At 47.6% G+C, this 17484-nt stretch overlaps 1 protein-coding gene across 1 annotated transcript in view; it reads right to left on the reverse strand.

Annotated features, from left to right (window-relative positions):
• HUNK (hormonally up-regulated Neu-associated kinase) overlaps positions 1-17484 on the reverse strand; it is a 99289-nt gene that overhangs the window by 15827 nt on the left and 65978 nt on the right. Inside the window, exons 5-7 of the mRNA XM_004757560.2 lie at positions 14642-14769; positions 7675-7810; positions 2881-3043 (exon numbers count right to left, since the gene is read on the reverse strand). Coding sequence (XP_004757617.2) covers positions 2881-3043; positions 7675-7810; positions 14642-14769 — 427 coding nt within the window. The remainder of the gene's footprint in view (positions 1-2880; positions 3044-7674; positions 7811-14641; positions 14770-17484) is intronic.

The raw sequence follows: 17484 nt of genomic DNA on the forward strand, positions 1-17484 counted from the left end.
CAGGAGACAGAGCAGGGCTCAGCTTTGCAACACCTGCGTGCCACCCCGACGCTGGGCAGAGCGGAGGAGCAGAACCAAGCAGATGGCAAGAGACAAAGACAAATGAAGACACAGCCGAAGAGCTTCAGTGATTGTTTAGGAAGAGTGTGAGTCACCGAAATTTGTATCTGTACATACGGAGGCAGGCGGCAGAAAGAAAATATTTTAAAAACTAAAGACCTGGGGTACCTGGGTGGCTCAGGGGGTTGAGTGCCAGGCTCAGGTCATGATCTCAGGGTTGTGAGATCGAGCCCTGTGTTGGGCTCTGCACTCATTGTGGAGTCTGCTTGGGATTTTCTCTCTCCTTCTCCCTCTGCCCCACCCCTTCTCATGGTGTACGCTCACTCAATCTCTCTGTCTAAACATTAAGTAAATGAATCTTTTAAAAACAAATTAAAAAATAAAGTCCCTTGGGGTGCCTCGCCGGCTCAGTCAGTAGTGTGCGACTCTCGATCTTGGGATTGTGAGTTCGAGCCCAGGGTTGGGTATAGAGATTACTTAAAAACAAAATCTTTAAAAAACAACAAAACAGGGGTGCCTGGGTGGCTCAGTGGGTAGGGCCTTTGCCTTTGGCTCAGGTCATGATCTCAGGGTCCCGGGATAGAGCCCTGCATCAGGCTCTGCTCAGCAGGGAGCCTGCTTCTCCCTCTCTTTCTGCCTGCCTCTCTGCCTACTTGTGATCTCTGTCAAATAAATAAATAAAATCTTTTTAAAAAACAACAACAAAACAAAAAAACCCCAAAGTCCCTCCATCTTATCGATCGGCATCCAAACAAGTTCTGCCAAAATAATGTTTGAATCTGCTAGCTTGTTTAGGAAAGTAGCAATTTCAGCCTTTAAATATAGAACTGTGACTTTGATAGTCAGCTTCAGGGAGACACTTTCTAAAAACTAATTTTTGAACAACAGTCATCATTTGAAAAAAAAATCAGTGTGTTGATCCTCTTTTCTTCCTTTTACTTGACAGCTATTTAAATTCTTTTTCAAGATCTTATTTATTTGAGAGAGAGAGAGAGCATGAGACGGGAGAAGATCCGAGAGAGAAGTAGACTCCCTGTGGAGCTAGGAGCACCATGTGGGACTCGATCCCAGCAGTCCGGGATCATGACCTGAGCCGAAGGCACTCGCCCAACCAACAGAACCCACCCAGGCACCCAACAGCTATTTAAATTCTCAACTACTATCTTCTACCACAGTGGTCCCCAGACGGTGTGACCTTGAACTCATATGAGTGAAAAAGGTATACAAAGGCACCTATAATATATGCATATTTATTAGTACCAATGTACTAACAGATCACATACATGATAAAATATATATCAAATAGGAATTTAAAAGGATAAGATAAGAAACAGGGGGCATGTGGACTTCTTATAAAAAGGAAATGGGAAGGATCTTCAAGTCCGATATCTCTTCGGTTCATCATCATGGGAAAGCAGAGAACTGGGCAGGGTACAGGAGATTTTCTTACTCCTTATCACATAATAAAATGATACAAAAAATATACTGTGTCAGAGCACCTGGGTGGTGCAGCCAGTTAAGTGTTCCACTCGTAGGTTCGGCTCAGGGCCTGATCTCAGGATGGTGAGGTCAAGCCCTGCCGCGGGCTCTGGGCTCAGCATGAACTCTGCTTAAGACTCTCTCCCTCTGCCTCCGACCCCAGCACTTGCACATGCACTCACGCGTGCGCTCTCACTCTCTCCCAAATAAATATTTTAATGAAAAAAAAAAATACTGAGTCAAGGGTCCTGTCTTTCTGGCCTCCACTCCTCTCCCACAGTAGCTTTCCCACAACGGTGACACCATCTCTAACACCCAGTCTCAAAGCTGAGTATTTGTCCCCATCAGAAGCGTCATCCGATCACTGCTTACACAAAGCATGTTTTCTTCCCCTCCATAAAACACTTCTTATTTTTAAAAGCCTTTCACTGTTGAGAATGCTTCTCCTTGTGTACGTCTCTCCTTTGGTGGTTCACCCAAGAAGTACTTCTGTGGATAATTTCCCGCTGGAGCCAAGTCTAGCAAATTCCCCAAGCTGAGTCAGCTTAGAAACATCTGCAGTCTCGGCCAACTGTCTGACAAACCTCCCAATGAGCTTCTTTGTCGATCCAGCAACGTTTTCTAGACATCTCCCAAATCTGTTTGCTGAAGAGATAGCTCTGACCATCTTGTCTTCTGGGCATCATCGCGTGGTCCTTTCTGCCATGGCAGGGAATATCATCTCCCCAGTTCTAGGCAGATTATGGTCTTTAGCCCTAATACAGAAACCTCACAAAAGGTTTCAAAGCCTATTGTTTAGCGGAATTTTGTGGAACACTGGGTTGCCTATCACATGACTTTAAATAGCACCGCCATGAAGGGCGATTCTCACGGGGTGAGGGCTTCCTTTTTACTTTCCAGAGAAGTACAAATAAATAATGGCCTCCTCATAAGCCATGCTTTAGAAATGAATGCCTGAGAGACACTGCTCCCCAACTGGTAGGACCACAGAAGTCCCCGATGCCTTTAACACGGGAACCCAAGATACTCAGAGGCAGATAGAGAAGGCAACAGAGAAACTGAAGGGGAAAGTGGCTTGAATGTCTACCGCTGCCGCCCCGGGGGGGGGGGGGAGGGGGGTTAACTCTGTGGGAGGATATTTGAAAAACACCTCAGATAAAAAGCACCAGCCACCTGAGAAGCAGGTTTTGCTACTACTTTATCCCACATTCAGAAACCCAGCCTCCCATTAGTTCAAATTAACAGCTCAGATCAGGTGTCAGCAACGGAGAAACACTCCAGGTGTAAGAGCTCCTTTTTCCACGGAGAGCAGAGAAAATGGCCACGAGGGCCCCCACTCACCCCTGACAGATAGCGCTCGAGTTTCTTGTTTAAAAGGAAGTAGATGGCGAGGATGTGGCAGGCGCGGTTGGAGAGCACAGTGTTGATCACGTCGCTGTTCTTGTAACCCAGCTTCTCCGTCATGTGAAGCACCACGCTCGGGCTCAGGTCCTCCAGGGAAATCCTGCCCAGCAAAGAGAGCACCGGTCACCTCTCCACCTCCACTGAGAAGCTCCGGGGCCCCCTTAGCGATGCTCACAAACATGGCGGCACAGAGCACCCAGTGCCCCCCACCAACCAGGGCCCCAATGGACAATCGTGTCCATCCATCCACCTGTCCATTCATTCACTTGACCTTTTTATTATGAACAATGTCACACAGACAGAAAGCTAGTAAGAAGAGTATAAATCACTTTTGCGTACCCAATACCAGGAATACACCAGTGTTAACACTTTGCCCTATTTTCTTCATTTATTTACTTGTTTATTTAGTGCTCAAGCATTTTAAGTCACAGACATCATGATGTTTCATTCTTACACACCCCAGTGTGCTCCTTTAAGATCCAAGGACACCTCCTGCAGAATCACAATGTCATCCGTATACCCAACAATTTAATAATTTGTAATAATCCTTAGTATTCTCTAATATCTAGCCTATACTCAAATTTCCCCCAATGAGCTTCGAATTTCTTACAATCTGGCAGTCTTTTCTAAAAATGTGTTTATTGGACACAGGTATAGAGCCCACACTTGAGTTGGGGGAAAGCTGGGCTCGGAAAGGAGCACATTCACGAGCCGAACCATACTGCGTTTAAAGGAACAGTGTGAGACCCTGCATTTACAGAGGGAACTGGAGGCTCAGGTGTAAAGGAGGGTGCTCCGGGAGGACAGATTAGAGCTTCTTCGCAGGGGTATTATGAAGATAAACTCCTTGGTTAGAACTGAATGCTTGTTATTCATTGATCTACTTATCCACTCATTCCCTTATTTATTCCTTCAACAAGTCCCTGTCTTGTGGAGTCAACATTCCAGTAGGAAACAGACGACATTCGTTCATTTAGTCTTCATGAAAATCTTATGAGTGGGTACTATGATGATCCCCATGGTACAGACGCGACAAACTGAGGCCCGCAGCTGCGAAGTGCACTGCCCCGGGCTCCCACAGGCAAGAAGGAGCGCACCCTCAGGTAGAGTCTGGCTCGGAGTCTGGATGCTAAACCTCTACACTCAGCAGCTCTCAGACACGAGGAAGGGCTGCGGAGAACAAGCAAGCAGGCTGGGGCGTGTAGCACGTGTGTGAGGGCAACTAGAACACTCTAAATCCCATAAGAGAGCTATAAATAGGGCAGTCTGAGCAGAAGGCAAGCACAGCCGGCCGGAGAGCTCTGTAGCCCACCGACCCTCCGCCAAGGGTCCCAGGACACTTTTTATGGGACCTCAGACCATAACACCCCGAGAAACCACACAGGACAAGCCCATAATGATACAGAAGAGGAAACTGGTTTGCGGGATTTACAGGCCAGCTGAAAAGGGGGGCAAGAGCAGACGTGGGTCCGCGGCCCACCTTCCACCCCGCATGGTGTCGCCCATGGCCGCACACTCCCTCGCTAGACACGTAAGTGCCGTTCAGAGAATGCACCCAAGGAACCACAAAATCTGCCCTCCCCTCCTTGTTGGCCACAAAATCAAATTCTCGATAATGGATGGGAGGGGGGTAGGAATGACTAGTGGTAAAAAAGCAATAATAATAACGTTTGTTTAAAAAGAATGCAAATGAACTTTGACAAAGCACTTACTAAAGCAGAAGGCTCCATTTGGGAAACTACCCAGCAATGCCCGTGTGGGCGTGGCCCTGCCCCTGGCCAATCAGACCACGGCCCTGTACCTAGTTCTTGGCCAATCAGAGCATGGCCCACATGGCCTCACCCCTGGCCAATCAGATCACGGGGACATGAGCCGCCCCTGGCCAATCAACCACCGCGCCATCCTCGGCAGCACGTCCCATACCCCGCCCTCTACCCAGAGCAAGCCGGGGAAGGGAGAGCGATCCGGAAGAGGGGTGCCTCCAGGGTGAGGTTGGGGGATGGAGGTGAGAAGGGGGCAGTAAGCAGGGTCAGGCACCCCATCCCTGCCCTTCATATCTCCTGTCTTCAGAAACAGGAGAGTTCTGCCAGAAGACACTGTCCACTCCGTTCACTGGGAGTATTAAACATTTTCAGTAAGCAACATGTATATTTGGAAGTCTGCAATATTAGTTATTTAATTGTTTACTATCTCCCCGTGTTTGAACGATATAGACCCTAGTAAAACATTCCAGAACATTAGCCAATGACTTCCTTCCCCTCCCACCCACCCCCAGAGCTAAGTGGACGGTGGGAGACTGTCCAGGCTGGAGCAGGGCGATGGAGGAAGGCAGCCAAGGTCACCTGCCTAAAAATATCTGCTCCTAGCACAGGGAGGCTGGCTCCCTGCACAGCAAACTCTTGACTGACTGGCATGAATATTTATTATAAAAAGTTGACTTTTAAAGATACTTTCCTCTTGCCTTTTGGAGATCAACTTGGAAGCCAAAATGACTTAACAGAAGGCTTTACGGAAGAGTGATATAAAACATAAGCCCCATATTTTCGCTCTTTCCCAAAAGTAAAACATTTTAACAACATCTAAAATAATGACATCTGAGGCTAGGCTTGTTAGGAAGCTATAAAATATACTTTATGATATAGTCTGTATTCCTTTCCCTGATCACACGCTCTGACCCCGATTATCTGTGCTCTGGTCAAACCAGAAAAATAACTATCAAAAGCAATGTTTCTTTTTAATTTTTCTTTCTTTTCTCTTTCTGGTTTTGTTGTTGTTGTTGTTGCTGTTTGCCTTATCAAAGTCAAGACTAAAAAACCAACCTCCTGCAAGAGTTTCTTTAAATCTCTTTAAATTTCTTTAAATCTAAAACTTTTAAACGGAACATGATTTTGCCTCTGGTACAAAATGAGCAGTGGGCCGTGTATAAACAGAAAATAGCAAGTGGTTGTTTTTTTTTTAATATACATGATCTTAACCATTTTCACAGGCCAACTAGTTCATGGGCAGCCTTTAAGTTTCTGACCCAAGTCCAAAAGCAAAAAATTGCTCGCCTGGCAAAAACCAGTGGAGGATCCTTACATTTAAGTTTGAATTTACAAATACTGACTACCACCCGTGGGAAACTATAGTATGAGACGCCATGGTATGATTTTTTGTCAATGACGATGGGAGGTGGGGGAGACTGGAGGTGGGGTATTGGAATACCAGCGCTGCTTCCTTTGAACAGCTGCCATGCTGAGTGGATTGATTACGCTCATTTAGGCAGTGATTACATTAGCTTAATGACTCATGTGGCTGCCACCAGCACCCCCTCCTCTAAGGAAAAGCACACCTGTGTGCTGCCGTCTTTCACAAGCACAGGTAATGAGGCATGGCTCCTCGGCTTTGTTTTGCATCTCACGTTGAGGTAATATTTCTGGTGTCTGTTTCAGATACCGGCCAAGTGGAGCTAGTGTTGGAAACCAGCAATCTATTTCCAGATTCCCTTGGTAACCTAAGTAACCTAGACTTTGCTTAAATTACATCTCAAGAGTCAACTGCTAGAATTCTAGATCGCTATGGAGTGAAACCACCTCATCTACAGCCACAGGGAGGGTAAATTTGGCTCAGTAGCACGAGAGGCAGACTCTACCGTGGCCTCTTAAATTCTTTAGGAACTTTCTCCCCAAGACAGAGCCCTGCTTGCCCATCCAATTTGGAGAACTCAGTGTGACAGCTTTCTTACAGCTTGATGGATGTTTCTAGAATTTTCTGAACATTTTGAAAATATCTGTACCCCTTCATTAGCATCTGGGCTTCAGACCAGAGTGACCAGGCCCAGGCCCTAGAGCGTGGGTCTCAGGCCTGGAAGGTATTTGACCCATGTGGTCTTCATGTTTGCTGTCAACAAACCAAGGTGAGGGGCCTTGTGCCTTTACTTGGGGAAGTTAACAATATGTCCAGTGAGTAGGCAGAAAGCACAAGGCAATGTTTTCTTGTACTAGTTTTCAAATCTGTAGTCAGCACAGCAACAGTGGAGACGTGTGTGGAGGTGTCCCTCAGGGTCTCCACGCTGTGGATCCCCGCCTGCAAGCCTCGCCTGAAGCATTCTCCTCTTGGAAGCTGTGAAGGGGAAGCCCTCACAGGAAGTCCACAGGGAAACATGGCCTGAAGCAACTGTCTCCTTCTACTGCCTTTTCTTCCTGCCCCCAACATTCTAGGCAGGAACTCAACATCGGAGCAAAGAGGCAGCAGCAGAAGGGCCCAAGGGGCAGTCTGAATGGGAAGAGGGACTGTCCCACTGCATTCTATCTGAGCCTGGCAGGAGGGCTCGGGAATGGATCTCACACACACTCAAACACAACCAGATACCCTCACAGACGCACTCAAACACACACACACTCACTCAGGCCACAGCTAGTCCTAATGGTCCCTTTATGTGAATTAGAAGGAGCGGCCACTCTGAAGATGCAAGTCGCCTGGGCAAGTCTGACAAGGGGACTGTGGTGTGGATTCCAGCCTCCACCCACCCCTGCTGGGTGTCGCAAGCCGGGCACGCTCGGCACAACCACATGGAATGGCCCCATCTACACTTCCTCTCGTGTGCTGAGGGTATGCGGGCACGGAGTGGGGGGGGTGGGCATCACAGCTTTTCCTTAAATCACCTACCGCTTCCTGTCTAGAAGGATTCAGGGCTCCTAAGGCAGCCCCATCCGGCCTGAGAAGGGGTCCACTCTGTGTGTATTTGGTTACCTGTTGGGATAGGTGACGTTACACGGCACTTTGCCCGTGTAATTCTCATTAAGCCAGCGGTTCGCCAGTGCTTGCTGGATATTGGGTCTCTTCACAGGATCTGGTTCCAGGAGAGAGCGCAGGAAGTTGATGGCGCCTGGGAAGACATTGGGCAAACATACCCATGTTACAGGCCGAACACAGATGCCCCCAAGACTCAAGGCAGGTGGTCCACCCCCTCTCCTGAGTCACGGCCGGCACTGGTCTAGTCCCTGGATCTCCGGGTGCCTCAAGTCCCAAGAGCTTAAGATATCTGTCGAAGAGTACACGGTGAAGCAAGAACCAGTTCGGGTCTCCCCGTGTCCTGCACGTCCCAGGACAGCCTGTGTTCCAATCTCGCAGCCCGTCTCTAAAGATAAGCCCAAGAGCTGTTCTATTTCCAGGCTTGAAGGGATAAAAGCAAGTAAAGAGAAAATGGTTGTCCTCAAGGTGGGTTTTTGAGTAAGTACTCAGAAAAGAACCAGGGGGTAAAGGCACTCTAAATTATACCCTCTAACTTGCCCCCTCACCATGTAACACACAGTCTCAATACACCAAGAGAGGTCCTGCTTCCTTTCCGGTCTTTTTTTTTTTTTAGGGTACGGGAGAGGCAGAAGGAAAAGGGGGTAGAGAATCCTAAGCAGGCTCCACGCCCAGCATGGAGCTAGACGCAGGGCTCCATCTCACAAGCCCAAGATCACGCCTGAGCTGAAATCAAGAGTCAGACGTTTGATCAGCTGAGCCCCCCAGGTGCCCCTGGTCCTTTCTTTTAAAGGCATTTTACTTGGCTGCCCACTTAGTCCCCAGACTCTGAACGGACAACACAGTGCCCAGACCAGCCAGACCCCACACAGCCAACCCGATCCGAGAGCCAGGTTGAGGGAAAGTGTAAGAACACTCTCTAACAGTCCCCCAAGTTTTAAACACCTCGTTTGTGTGCAAAGTTCCAGTAAACCCATGTCTACTTGATGGGCCCCTTCCTTTTGTGCTTTCCCTCAAAATGAAGGGGCTGCTTGGGCAAGATGTACGCCATTCAAGGCTGTCCTTATTTCCTTATTTTGCAGCCGGCCAAAGTTGGCTGTGGTCACATCAGCTACGCTGCGCGCGGTATGTAATAAAAGAGTACGAGAAGCAACTGACAAACTATCCGATCCTCCCAGCCCCCTTTCCTTTCCATCCCAGGCGAAAATGATTTTCAAAAGCCCTGGGTCTCTTTTCATTAGATGAGCTTTTAACAGAGCACCTGCTGTCCACCCAGGCCCTAAGGATAGGAAGCTGGTTCATCTCTAAGTAGGTATTTGCAACCTTGAAGATTCTAACAATGTGGGACAATGGCATGACGTTGGAGAACATGCGTTTAATTCACAGGAAGGTCACAGGCTCCCGGACTGCTAGCAGAATACACATGACCACATATGGGTAAAATGCCAGGGATTACTTCCAAATGAAGATGGTCTGTCTTGCTTGAGTTGTGGGGCTACTATTTTCTTTTCATTCTATGCTCCTTCTTTTATGGAGCATGGTCATATCATCTTGGCACTACAAAAAAATACCCTTTTACATAGCTTTGTCTATAATATTCAATTTCCCGTATACCAAGTAATAGACTCCAGAACACAGTCCTAATTGGCTTCTCCCGCTGCCTGCCACTCCCCTGCTTCTGTCCATTCTCCTGCTCTCTCTGACAAATAAATAAACAAAGTATTAAAAAAAAAAAAAAAAGAAAGAAACAACTTTTACTTGGTCATGCCACCGGTAACCCCCTAGTGGGCTCTCATCCAGTTGGTGTGGTCACCAGAAGGTCGTTTCTCATTAAGAACGGCGTGGGTAAAAATAAGTGCAGACACCAGCTCGCACATGAGGAACATTTAATACTCTGAGTTTTATAGTGGGGTCTCCAAATAAAACTTTCCTAAAATATTCTTCAGTGGTATGAAAAGCAAGATCTCTTTAAAAAAAAAAAAAAAAAGTTCCTCTTTCCAGAACCTCTAGCTCCGTTCTCTCCACTCCCCAACGTTGCAAGAGTCATCTGGATACCTGATCAGGGCTGTCTGTGGGTCAAACAAAAGAGATGTGGGCTTCCTCAATTGAAATGTGGAGGCTGCGAGTTCACAACGTTTCTGAGACATCTCTGTAGCTTACCCTCAAAGGACCTGTACAGCAAGGCTACCACCAGGCTTTTTCAGAGTATGATTAACCAGAAATGCTAAGAACAGACTGGATGTGTGTTTCTGTTCTATTTTCAGAACCACGCGCTCGCCATCTTCGCAAATTGCTGATGAGCACAAGTAATTTGAGTTCTGATCTCTACGGATGAATTTTATTTCTTTGGACATCACCGACATTGCCTTCCTATCCAAAAAGGACTTTGAAAATATCAGGAGAGTTCTCCAAAGTTTGTCTTAATGATCTTGAAAATCCCAATGTTTCATGAGCAAGAGGGATTAAAATTCTCCACTGTCCTGGAAAGCCATGGCGGGCACAGCCTCTCACGGCTCTCCACTCTTCTAAGCTAGTCACTGGGGTCTCCATTCAGGCCCCAGGGTAGGGATGACCCACACAGAAAGCTCTCTCTCTGAGCCCCATATCACATGCAACACACACTTCTCTGGTGCAAAACCTACTTTCCTCCGGGAGGCGTCTGCTTTCCATAGTCTGGACCAATGTGTGTGAGCACCTTGACACCGTACCTAGGGAAAGGGCTAGAGGCCACAGACACAGCCACGGGACCTTCTGTAGAAGGGGAGCCCATCAGACACGAGTGGAGTCCTATCCCCACTCAAAGTTCCCTCCCTACCACCTCCAAGGAAAAAGCAACAAGTTATATGACCTTTGGACCTTCTCAGAGATCTCCGTTGGCACTGGGTTCTCAGAGATCTCCCTTGCAACTGGGAACACCTCCCCTTCGGCTTCACTTTCCTGACTTCGTGGTACAAAATTCTCCTGCTCGGAAATGACTGTCTGGAATGTGGAAGCACCATCACTGAGATGTAGAGATGTAAAGACAAGCTGTCTGAAAAATATGTAAGCCATGAAAGGCATTCCCGACGCTGTGATGCGCCAAGTGCCAACAAGCCGAGAGAGACTGTCTGGAAGCAAGAACTGGAAAGGTCCCAGAAGCTTCAGTTTCCAAGCTACGTGGTGGAGATGAGGGGCAATTCTTCGAAAGCAGGCTTGAACTCACAAAAGCAGTAACACTGTCTTTTTTCTTCCAACTCAGCAAAAATGCTCCCAACTTAATCTAAAAAAGAGTACTACAATACAGTCGATGGATAGAGATCATTGCAGATATAAGTGACAGAGTCATTAAATTAAAGATGCATTGGTGAGGGGAACCTGGGCACCTGGGTGGGCTCAGTCGGTTGAGCGTCTGCTGCTCAGCTGGGGGTCTGCTTCTCCCTCTTCCCCAGCCCCTCCTCCCGATTGTGCACACACGCTCTCTCTCGCTCTCTCTCTCTCAAATCAATAAATAAAATCCTTAAAAAATTAATTAAATAAGGGTGTTGGTGAGAGACTTAATGAAACTGGCATATTTACATCTGGACATCCCAGTTCTGACATTACTCAGAATATAAAAGCAATAATAAATAATTCCCCCAAATCTGGGGGGAAGGGAAGCATCTTATACCCAGTAAAATAAAGGGAGAGAGGCAGCCCAGTCGAGGAGGAAAACCCAGGTTTGGGAGTTGAGCAGACATAAAATCAAAAACAGAGAAGCTACATAAGTTCATTGAGACTCAGGTTCCTCACTGATACACTGGGACTAAGAGTACTTACCTTGCAGGATTATGATGAGAACAAAGGGATAATGTGAAAAGCACTTACATATGGCCATTCAGCTACTCTTGTTGCTGGACAGTGAGTATTTCTGGATATAAACGAGATGGTACCACACGGTATCATACAGGAAGGTGGGCCAGGCTGGTTGGGAAGAAGGGGTAAACCCGGCAGGGTATAAAAGGGAAAGGGCTGGAGAAATGGGGGGGTTGTCAGGAGGCCAGGGGCTCATCTCCAAAACTGGGATCCTTCACTGTGTAAACAAGATAAGAGGGCCAGCGCAGAGCTCAGGGCCCCAGTGGCTGGGGTCAAGTCCCATCCGTGAGCAGGCGGGCGGATCTATGGGCTGCCTTCCAGAGACATACATTTGGACAACCCAAGTCAGCAGCCTAGATTCCCTGAGCAAACACCACGCTTGATAGCTGGCATGTGCCCTTGTTGAGGATTATATATCCCAATAGTTAAAAAAAAAAAAAAAAAAAAAAAGGTTAGGGAAGGAGTCTGGATTTCTTAACTGGAAAATCAAATATAGAAATGCAATTTTGGGGGAGCCTGGTTGGCTCTGTCGGTTGAGCAACTGACTCTTGGTTTAGGTCCGGGTCATGACCTTGGGGTCCTGAGACTGAGCACTGTGTGGGGCTCCACACTCAGCAAGGAGTCTGCTTGTCCTTCTCCCCCTGACCCTCTCACAGAGAGAGAGAGTGAGAGAGAGAGAGAGGCAGAAAAGCAGACTCCCGGGGCGCCTGGGTGGCTCAGTGGGTTAAGTCTCTGCCTTTGGCTCAGGTCATGATCCCAGGGTCTTGGGATCAAGCCCCACATCGAGCTCTCTGCTCAGCAGGGACCCTGTTTCCCACTCTTTCTCTCTGCCTGCCTCTCTGCCTACTTGTGATCTCTCTCTCTCTCTGTCAAATAAATAAATAAAAAATCTTTAAGAAAGAAAAAAAAAAAAAAAAAAAAAAAGGAAGCAGACTCCCCACCCAGCAGGAAGTCCAACACAGGGCTCAATCCCAGGACCTTGAGCCAAAGGCAGACGCTTAACCGACTAAGTCACCCAGATGCCCTTAAATAAATGAAATCTTTTTTAAAAAAAAGAAGAAGAGGAAGAAAGAAATGCAATTCTTGCTTGTTCACGCTTGACAAGTCAAGACAACAAAGTCCCTTAGGAATGTGAAGATCTTTAAAAAGCACACACAGAGCTTAAGGCCAAAGTCAAAGCTGTCTGCTCAGAGCAGGAGCCAACCCCAATGATGCTAAAATTGCTCAGAACATTTCTAATATATCTTCTTTGGAATTTCTTCTGAACTATTTTTTAAACACCTTCAGGGTGGAGCTTTTACTTATTTAAGGTAAATTTAATTTCCACAATCAGAAAACACTCAGAGCCCAGCCTGCTAAGTCTGGGTAAAATTACTGGGGTTAAAACGGTGTTGGTTCTTTGCCTTTTAAAGGTTGAGATATTGATTTGAGAGAGTGAGAGCACGAGAGGGAGGGGCAGAGAGAGAGAGGATCTCAAACAGACTCTGTGCTGAGCGGGGACCCCAACATGGGGCTCGATTCCAGGACCCTGAGATCATGACCTGAGCTGAAACCAAGAGTTGGATGCTTAACAGATGGCACCAACCAGGCACCCCAAAACAATGTCAGTTCTAAAGTCAGGAGACTGACTTCTTGGACTGCTGAGCTACTTGCCCTTGTCCTGCGGCACAGCCCATCCCAGGGACCATGGGCCAAACCATCTGCTCCTCCTCCCTCAACCCATGGCTCACACTCACGCTGTTCAACAGATGTTACCCATTTTCTGCCTCCTAGACACACACTTGGGTTGTATTTCCCCATCCCTTTTAGTAGGGTGAAGCCAGGTGATACACATTTTACAAAGCACATTGGTGGGAGACTTAATTGCTAAACGAGATATGATCTAGACTTCTCTTTTCCTCCACATGGACCTGGTATGTTTGAAATGGTAGCTGCTCCAGCAGGCTGGGACCCCAACTGACTAGGAGGGGTGGAATCCTCCAACTCTGGACTCAGTTCTCCGCAGATCTGTGGCATGAAGGAGAAAGAAGTCTTTGTCGTCTGAAGCCACTGAGATTTGGGGGCTATTTGTTACTGCAGCACAGCCCGGCCTATCATGACTAAAATAACGAGAAGCCTTTCTCTAGGTCCTTAGGGTCTCCACGGGATCCAAAGTGAGCTCTGTCTGCCTTTTCTAGACATAAGGGTACAAAGAGATTCTACCCTCCCTAGCCAAGGGGAAAGTACAGACCAAATTAGGTCGTTAAATACAAGAACACATTTCACCTTGAATTCCATTTGGCAAGCATAAATTCAAGGTCAGCTTCATGGATGCCTTACAAACTCAAGAGAAAAAATACCTAACAGTGATAAAATAAAAATTCTATATTTTAAACCATGTATTGTAAATTGAAATAATTACTTTTTTTACTGTTGGTTGGTCACATGCCTTATCTCAGTGAAGCTGAGTTTATTGTTTATTCTAAGGAGCCAATTAAATGATTGCCAGGGCCAACATGAAGCCAGGAACTTGAAGTGAATCGTGACCCAAACAAAGGAACGAGCTGTGCTAATTTACTGGATCTGAAACCAAATCTCAAGGCGACCCGTTTACTGAAACGTGAACCACCTGAAATTCTAGAGTACTTGCCAAACACACCTGACGATTCAGTCTAATCAAGTCACTGAAACTACATATATTTAAAAACTTTCGACCAGGCTCCAAACCTCAAATAGCGAAACAAATCCCAGACCAAACTTGAACGAAAGCAGTATTTCTTTACAGGGAATTGACCGAGGAAAGCACAATAGAAATGTGATTACAAATGCTTTTTTCAAAGACAACCTTATAATATGGTGAGATTGAAAACAATCAAGGCTGCAATTATTTTTTCCAAGATCCTTTCGATGAGTGTGTTTTGTGCAGAAGGAGGAAGGAGGAAGTTGGGGGTTCAGAGTTATAACCGAGAAGAAAAGGACCAAGGTGAGACAAAGAGTGGCTTAGCCTTGGGAAACTCAACCACCCCTGAGTCAGAGTTTAATCCCAGGAAAAGGCCTGATACCATTTCTGTGAAGTAAATACTGGTTTCATGGACAGACCAAATCGGATAGGCACACAAGTCCTGGAACCCGGGAGTCACAGCAGCGGGCACCTTACCTGCGGAGAGCTGGGTGGGGAGGGGGTTCATTTCCTTGTCCACCATCTTCTGGTACAAAGCCCTCAGGCTAAAAGGCTCCACCGTGAAAGGCAGGGTCCCGGTCAACATGGCATACATGTTCACGCCTCTAAAGAGAGAGACACCAAAGCATGAGACCAGAATGAGGCTCCCGAGAGGGGAAGACAAATAGGGCACAGGCTTGGCAAAGTTTCAGCCCCGTCACTTTCATGCTGGCCTCAAGAGGCCTTATTTCTAGAAAACCACGGTGAAGGAGCAAAAGCGAAAGGCATGGGTAAAAGCTCGCCTGAGAAGACTTGGACAATGGACTGTGGAGATCAAAGGAGGCTAAGGAACTTCTAGAGCTGCCCCCTAAGGAAGGGAAACGATGTCCTTCCTTCTGGAAGGAAGTACAGATGAAATTCTGTGGAAAATACCAGAAGCATGCTAGGAACATGCTAGCATGAGTGAACATGCTCGCTAACATGAGGGAAAGTAGTCTTGCCATTATGGGGTCTTCCAAGGATGGCTCACAAGGTGGAGCCTGGAGGAAAGCACACAAAAAATATAGGGCAAGACCCTGCATGGGGGGGAAGGGGGAGGCGGGGGGGGGGGGGGGGGGGGGGGGGGCGAATTCACAGCCCAGCTGGCATGCCTGGTTCCCGGTTAGCCCTTCAAAACAAAAGTCTCCTCCCCCAAACTGGCCTGTTGTTCCTTGCTCCTGTAACTAGAGAATTCCACGGGCGGCAGGGGGTGGGGGTGGGGGGGAGTGTCTCCTTCCGCTCTTATTTTTTTTTCTTTTTTTTTTTCTTTTTTTTTTATTTTTTATAAACATATATTTTTATCCCCAGGGGTACAGGTCTGTGAATCGCCAGGTTTACACACTTCACAGCACTCACCATAACACATACCCTCCCCAATGTCCATAACCCCACCCCCCTTCTCCCAACCCCCCTCCCCCCAGCAACCCTCAGTTTGTTTTGTGAGATTAAGAGTCACTTATGGTTTGTCTCCACTCTTATTTTTTATACCACTCTTCATTGTGAGATTTGGCCCTGAGCCCTGGCCCCCGTAGCTCCGATGTGGTCGGAAAACCTTCTGAGTGGGCTTAACTGCTCATATCCAAAGCCAATGGCAACATCTTCTGGGAGGACTTTTATTTTCCTGATGTGCAAACCCAGTATCATTTTGATGAGATTTCCTGATGGGGATGAAATGGCTGCCTCGCCAAGAGGTCGCAAGCGTTCAAAAGGGCCCCGGGGGACTATGTTTTAAAAACAGGCAACAGGATTTCCAGTGAAAACAAATCCAATGAGACCGATTGAAACGAAGACCCTTGGGGCCCAATTCCACGGAGGCACCTCCGAATTACAGTGCCCCGATGACGGCAGGTACAGAGCCCACGGGCTCCAGCCAGAAACCATTCTCAAATTGCAGGCATAACTCTTAAGACCCAGTTCCTCCTCTGCAACCCACAGTGGAGTTAAGGAGAGAGATACATAAACGTCCAGGCGACAGACATTTGCTGGCCGGCTCTCTGCCCCGGGCAGTGGTAGAGGTACTGGGCAGCCGTGAGCCAGACAAGGCCCTGCCATCTTAGACTGTGGGAACAGACAGTCAACAAGTCAACAGGTGACTTAAGCACAATCTCTTCAAGCAGAGATGAATGTGCAGGGGGTTTAAGAAACTCTGCCGCTCCTGACCATAGAGGCGTTCAATTAAGGGAGAAAGAGGTCTTTAATGAATACTTGAAGACAGGTGGCCTCTTGGGGAAGGGGTGAGTATCTGAGTGAGCTTCTGCGTCTTTGGGATGGGGATGGTAAGCTGGGCGGAGAGGGTCCAGAGACAAGAATGAACCAGGCGTACACAGAGCCATGTAGACAGCATTTCCCTGTGTGTTTGGTGGAACGCCCTCCCCGGGACAGGAATAGATGTTGGGCAAATACAGGTTCACGGCCAGACAATCTGGAGAGCAGTCATCTGGTATGAAGTGATTTTTAGGGGCTCAGAATGGGGAGCAGGAGCCTGGGGCAGTAAATCGGCAGGCTGCTCTCGACGGCTGAGCGAGAGGGACAGGCAGGCCAGAGAGAGAAAGGCTAGTGAGTGACAGACATCAGAAGGAAATGTGCCAAGTTGTCCCTAAACCTGGCAAGCAGGCCCAATGGTGGGAATGGTGACAGAACTGAAGATGCCGGGATGGAGAACTAGGGCTGGTAACGCGTTGGAGGACTCATCCTGCAAGGCTGCATCGTGGGAACGTTTGAGCCAGAGCTAAACATCTTGGCTGGGAGGATTCTTGGAGACCAACAAGAGAGAAAACTAAGAAGACCCCCCGCCCCCCGACCCAGCTGTAGAATTTCTGCATTCGAAAGGTCTTGGACAAGTGGCTTTTAGAACAGGAAACCCTCCCAGAATATCCACAGAGTTCTTGTTGGGGACCCCTGAACCGCCTTCAAGACTGCTGTTTCCAACCTTCCCAGTGCAGCTCATTCCATTCAGGGCAACTCTAGGCACGAGGAAGGCATCCCCGTACTAAGCCACGGTCTCTCTCTTCTCCCCTTTGGTTGTGGAACAAGACTGGTCCTCTCTGTCCCTGCTCGCGTCTGGGCACTTTTGTCTTGGTCTTCATATTCACACCTAGACCTGAAAAGCCTCGTACTTACACAATATCATTCCCCCCACCAACGGGTAAATGTTTTATAATACCCAAGGGTATAGTGTTTGCCAAACTGAAGTATATAGGACACATCTTCAGGGCTTCTGTTTTTTAGTTTCTTTTGGCGATATACATCCTACAAGTCGCAACCAAGGCCATCAAATGGCCACCCTAGAACCAAGTACACAC

The sequence above is a fragment of the Mustela putorius genome, unplaced genomic scaffold, assembly GCF_011764305.1.
Source record: "Mustela putorius furo isolate JIRA1106 unplaced genomic scaffold, ASM1176430v1.1 tig00000832_pilon_pilon_pilon, whole genome shotgun sequence".
Classification (NCBI taxonomy): Eukaryota; Metazoa; Chordata; class Mammalia; order Carnivora; family Mustelidae; genus Mustela; species Mustela putorius.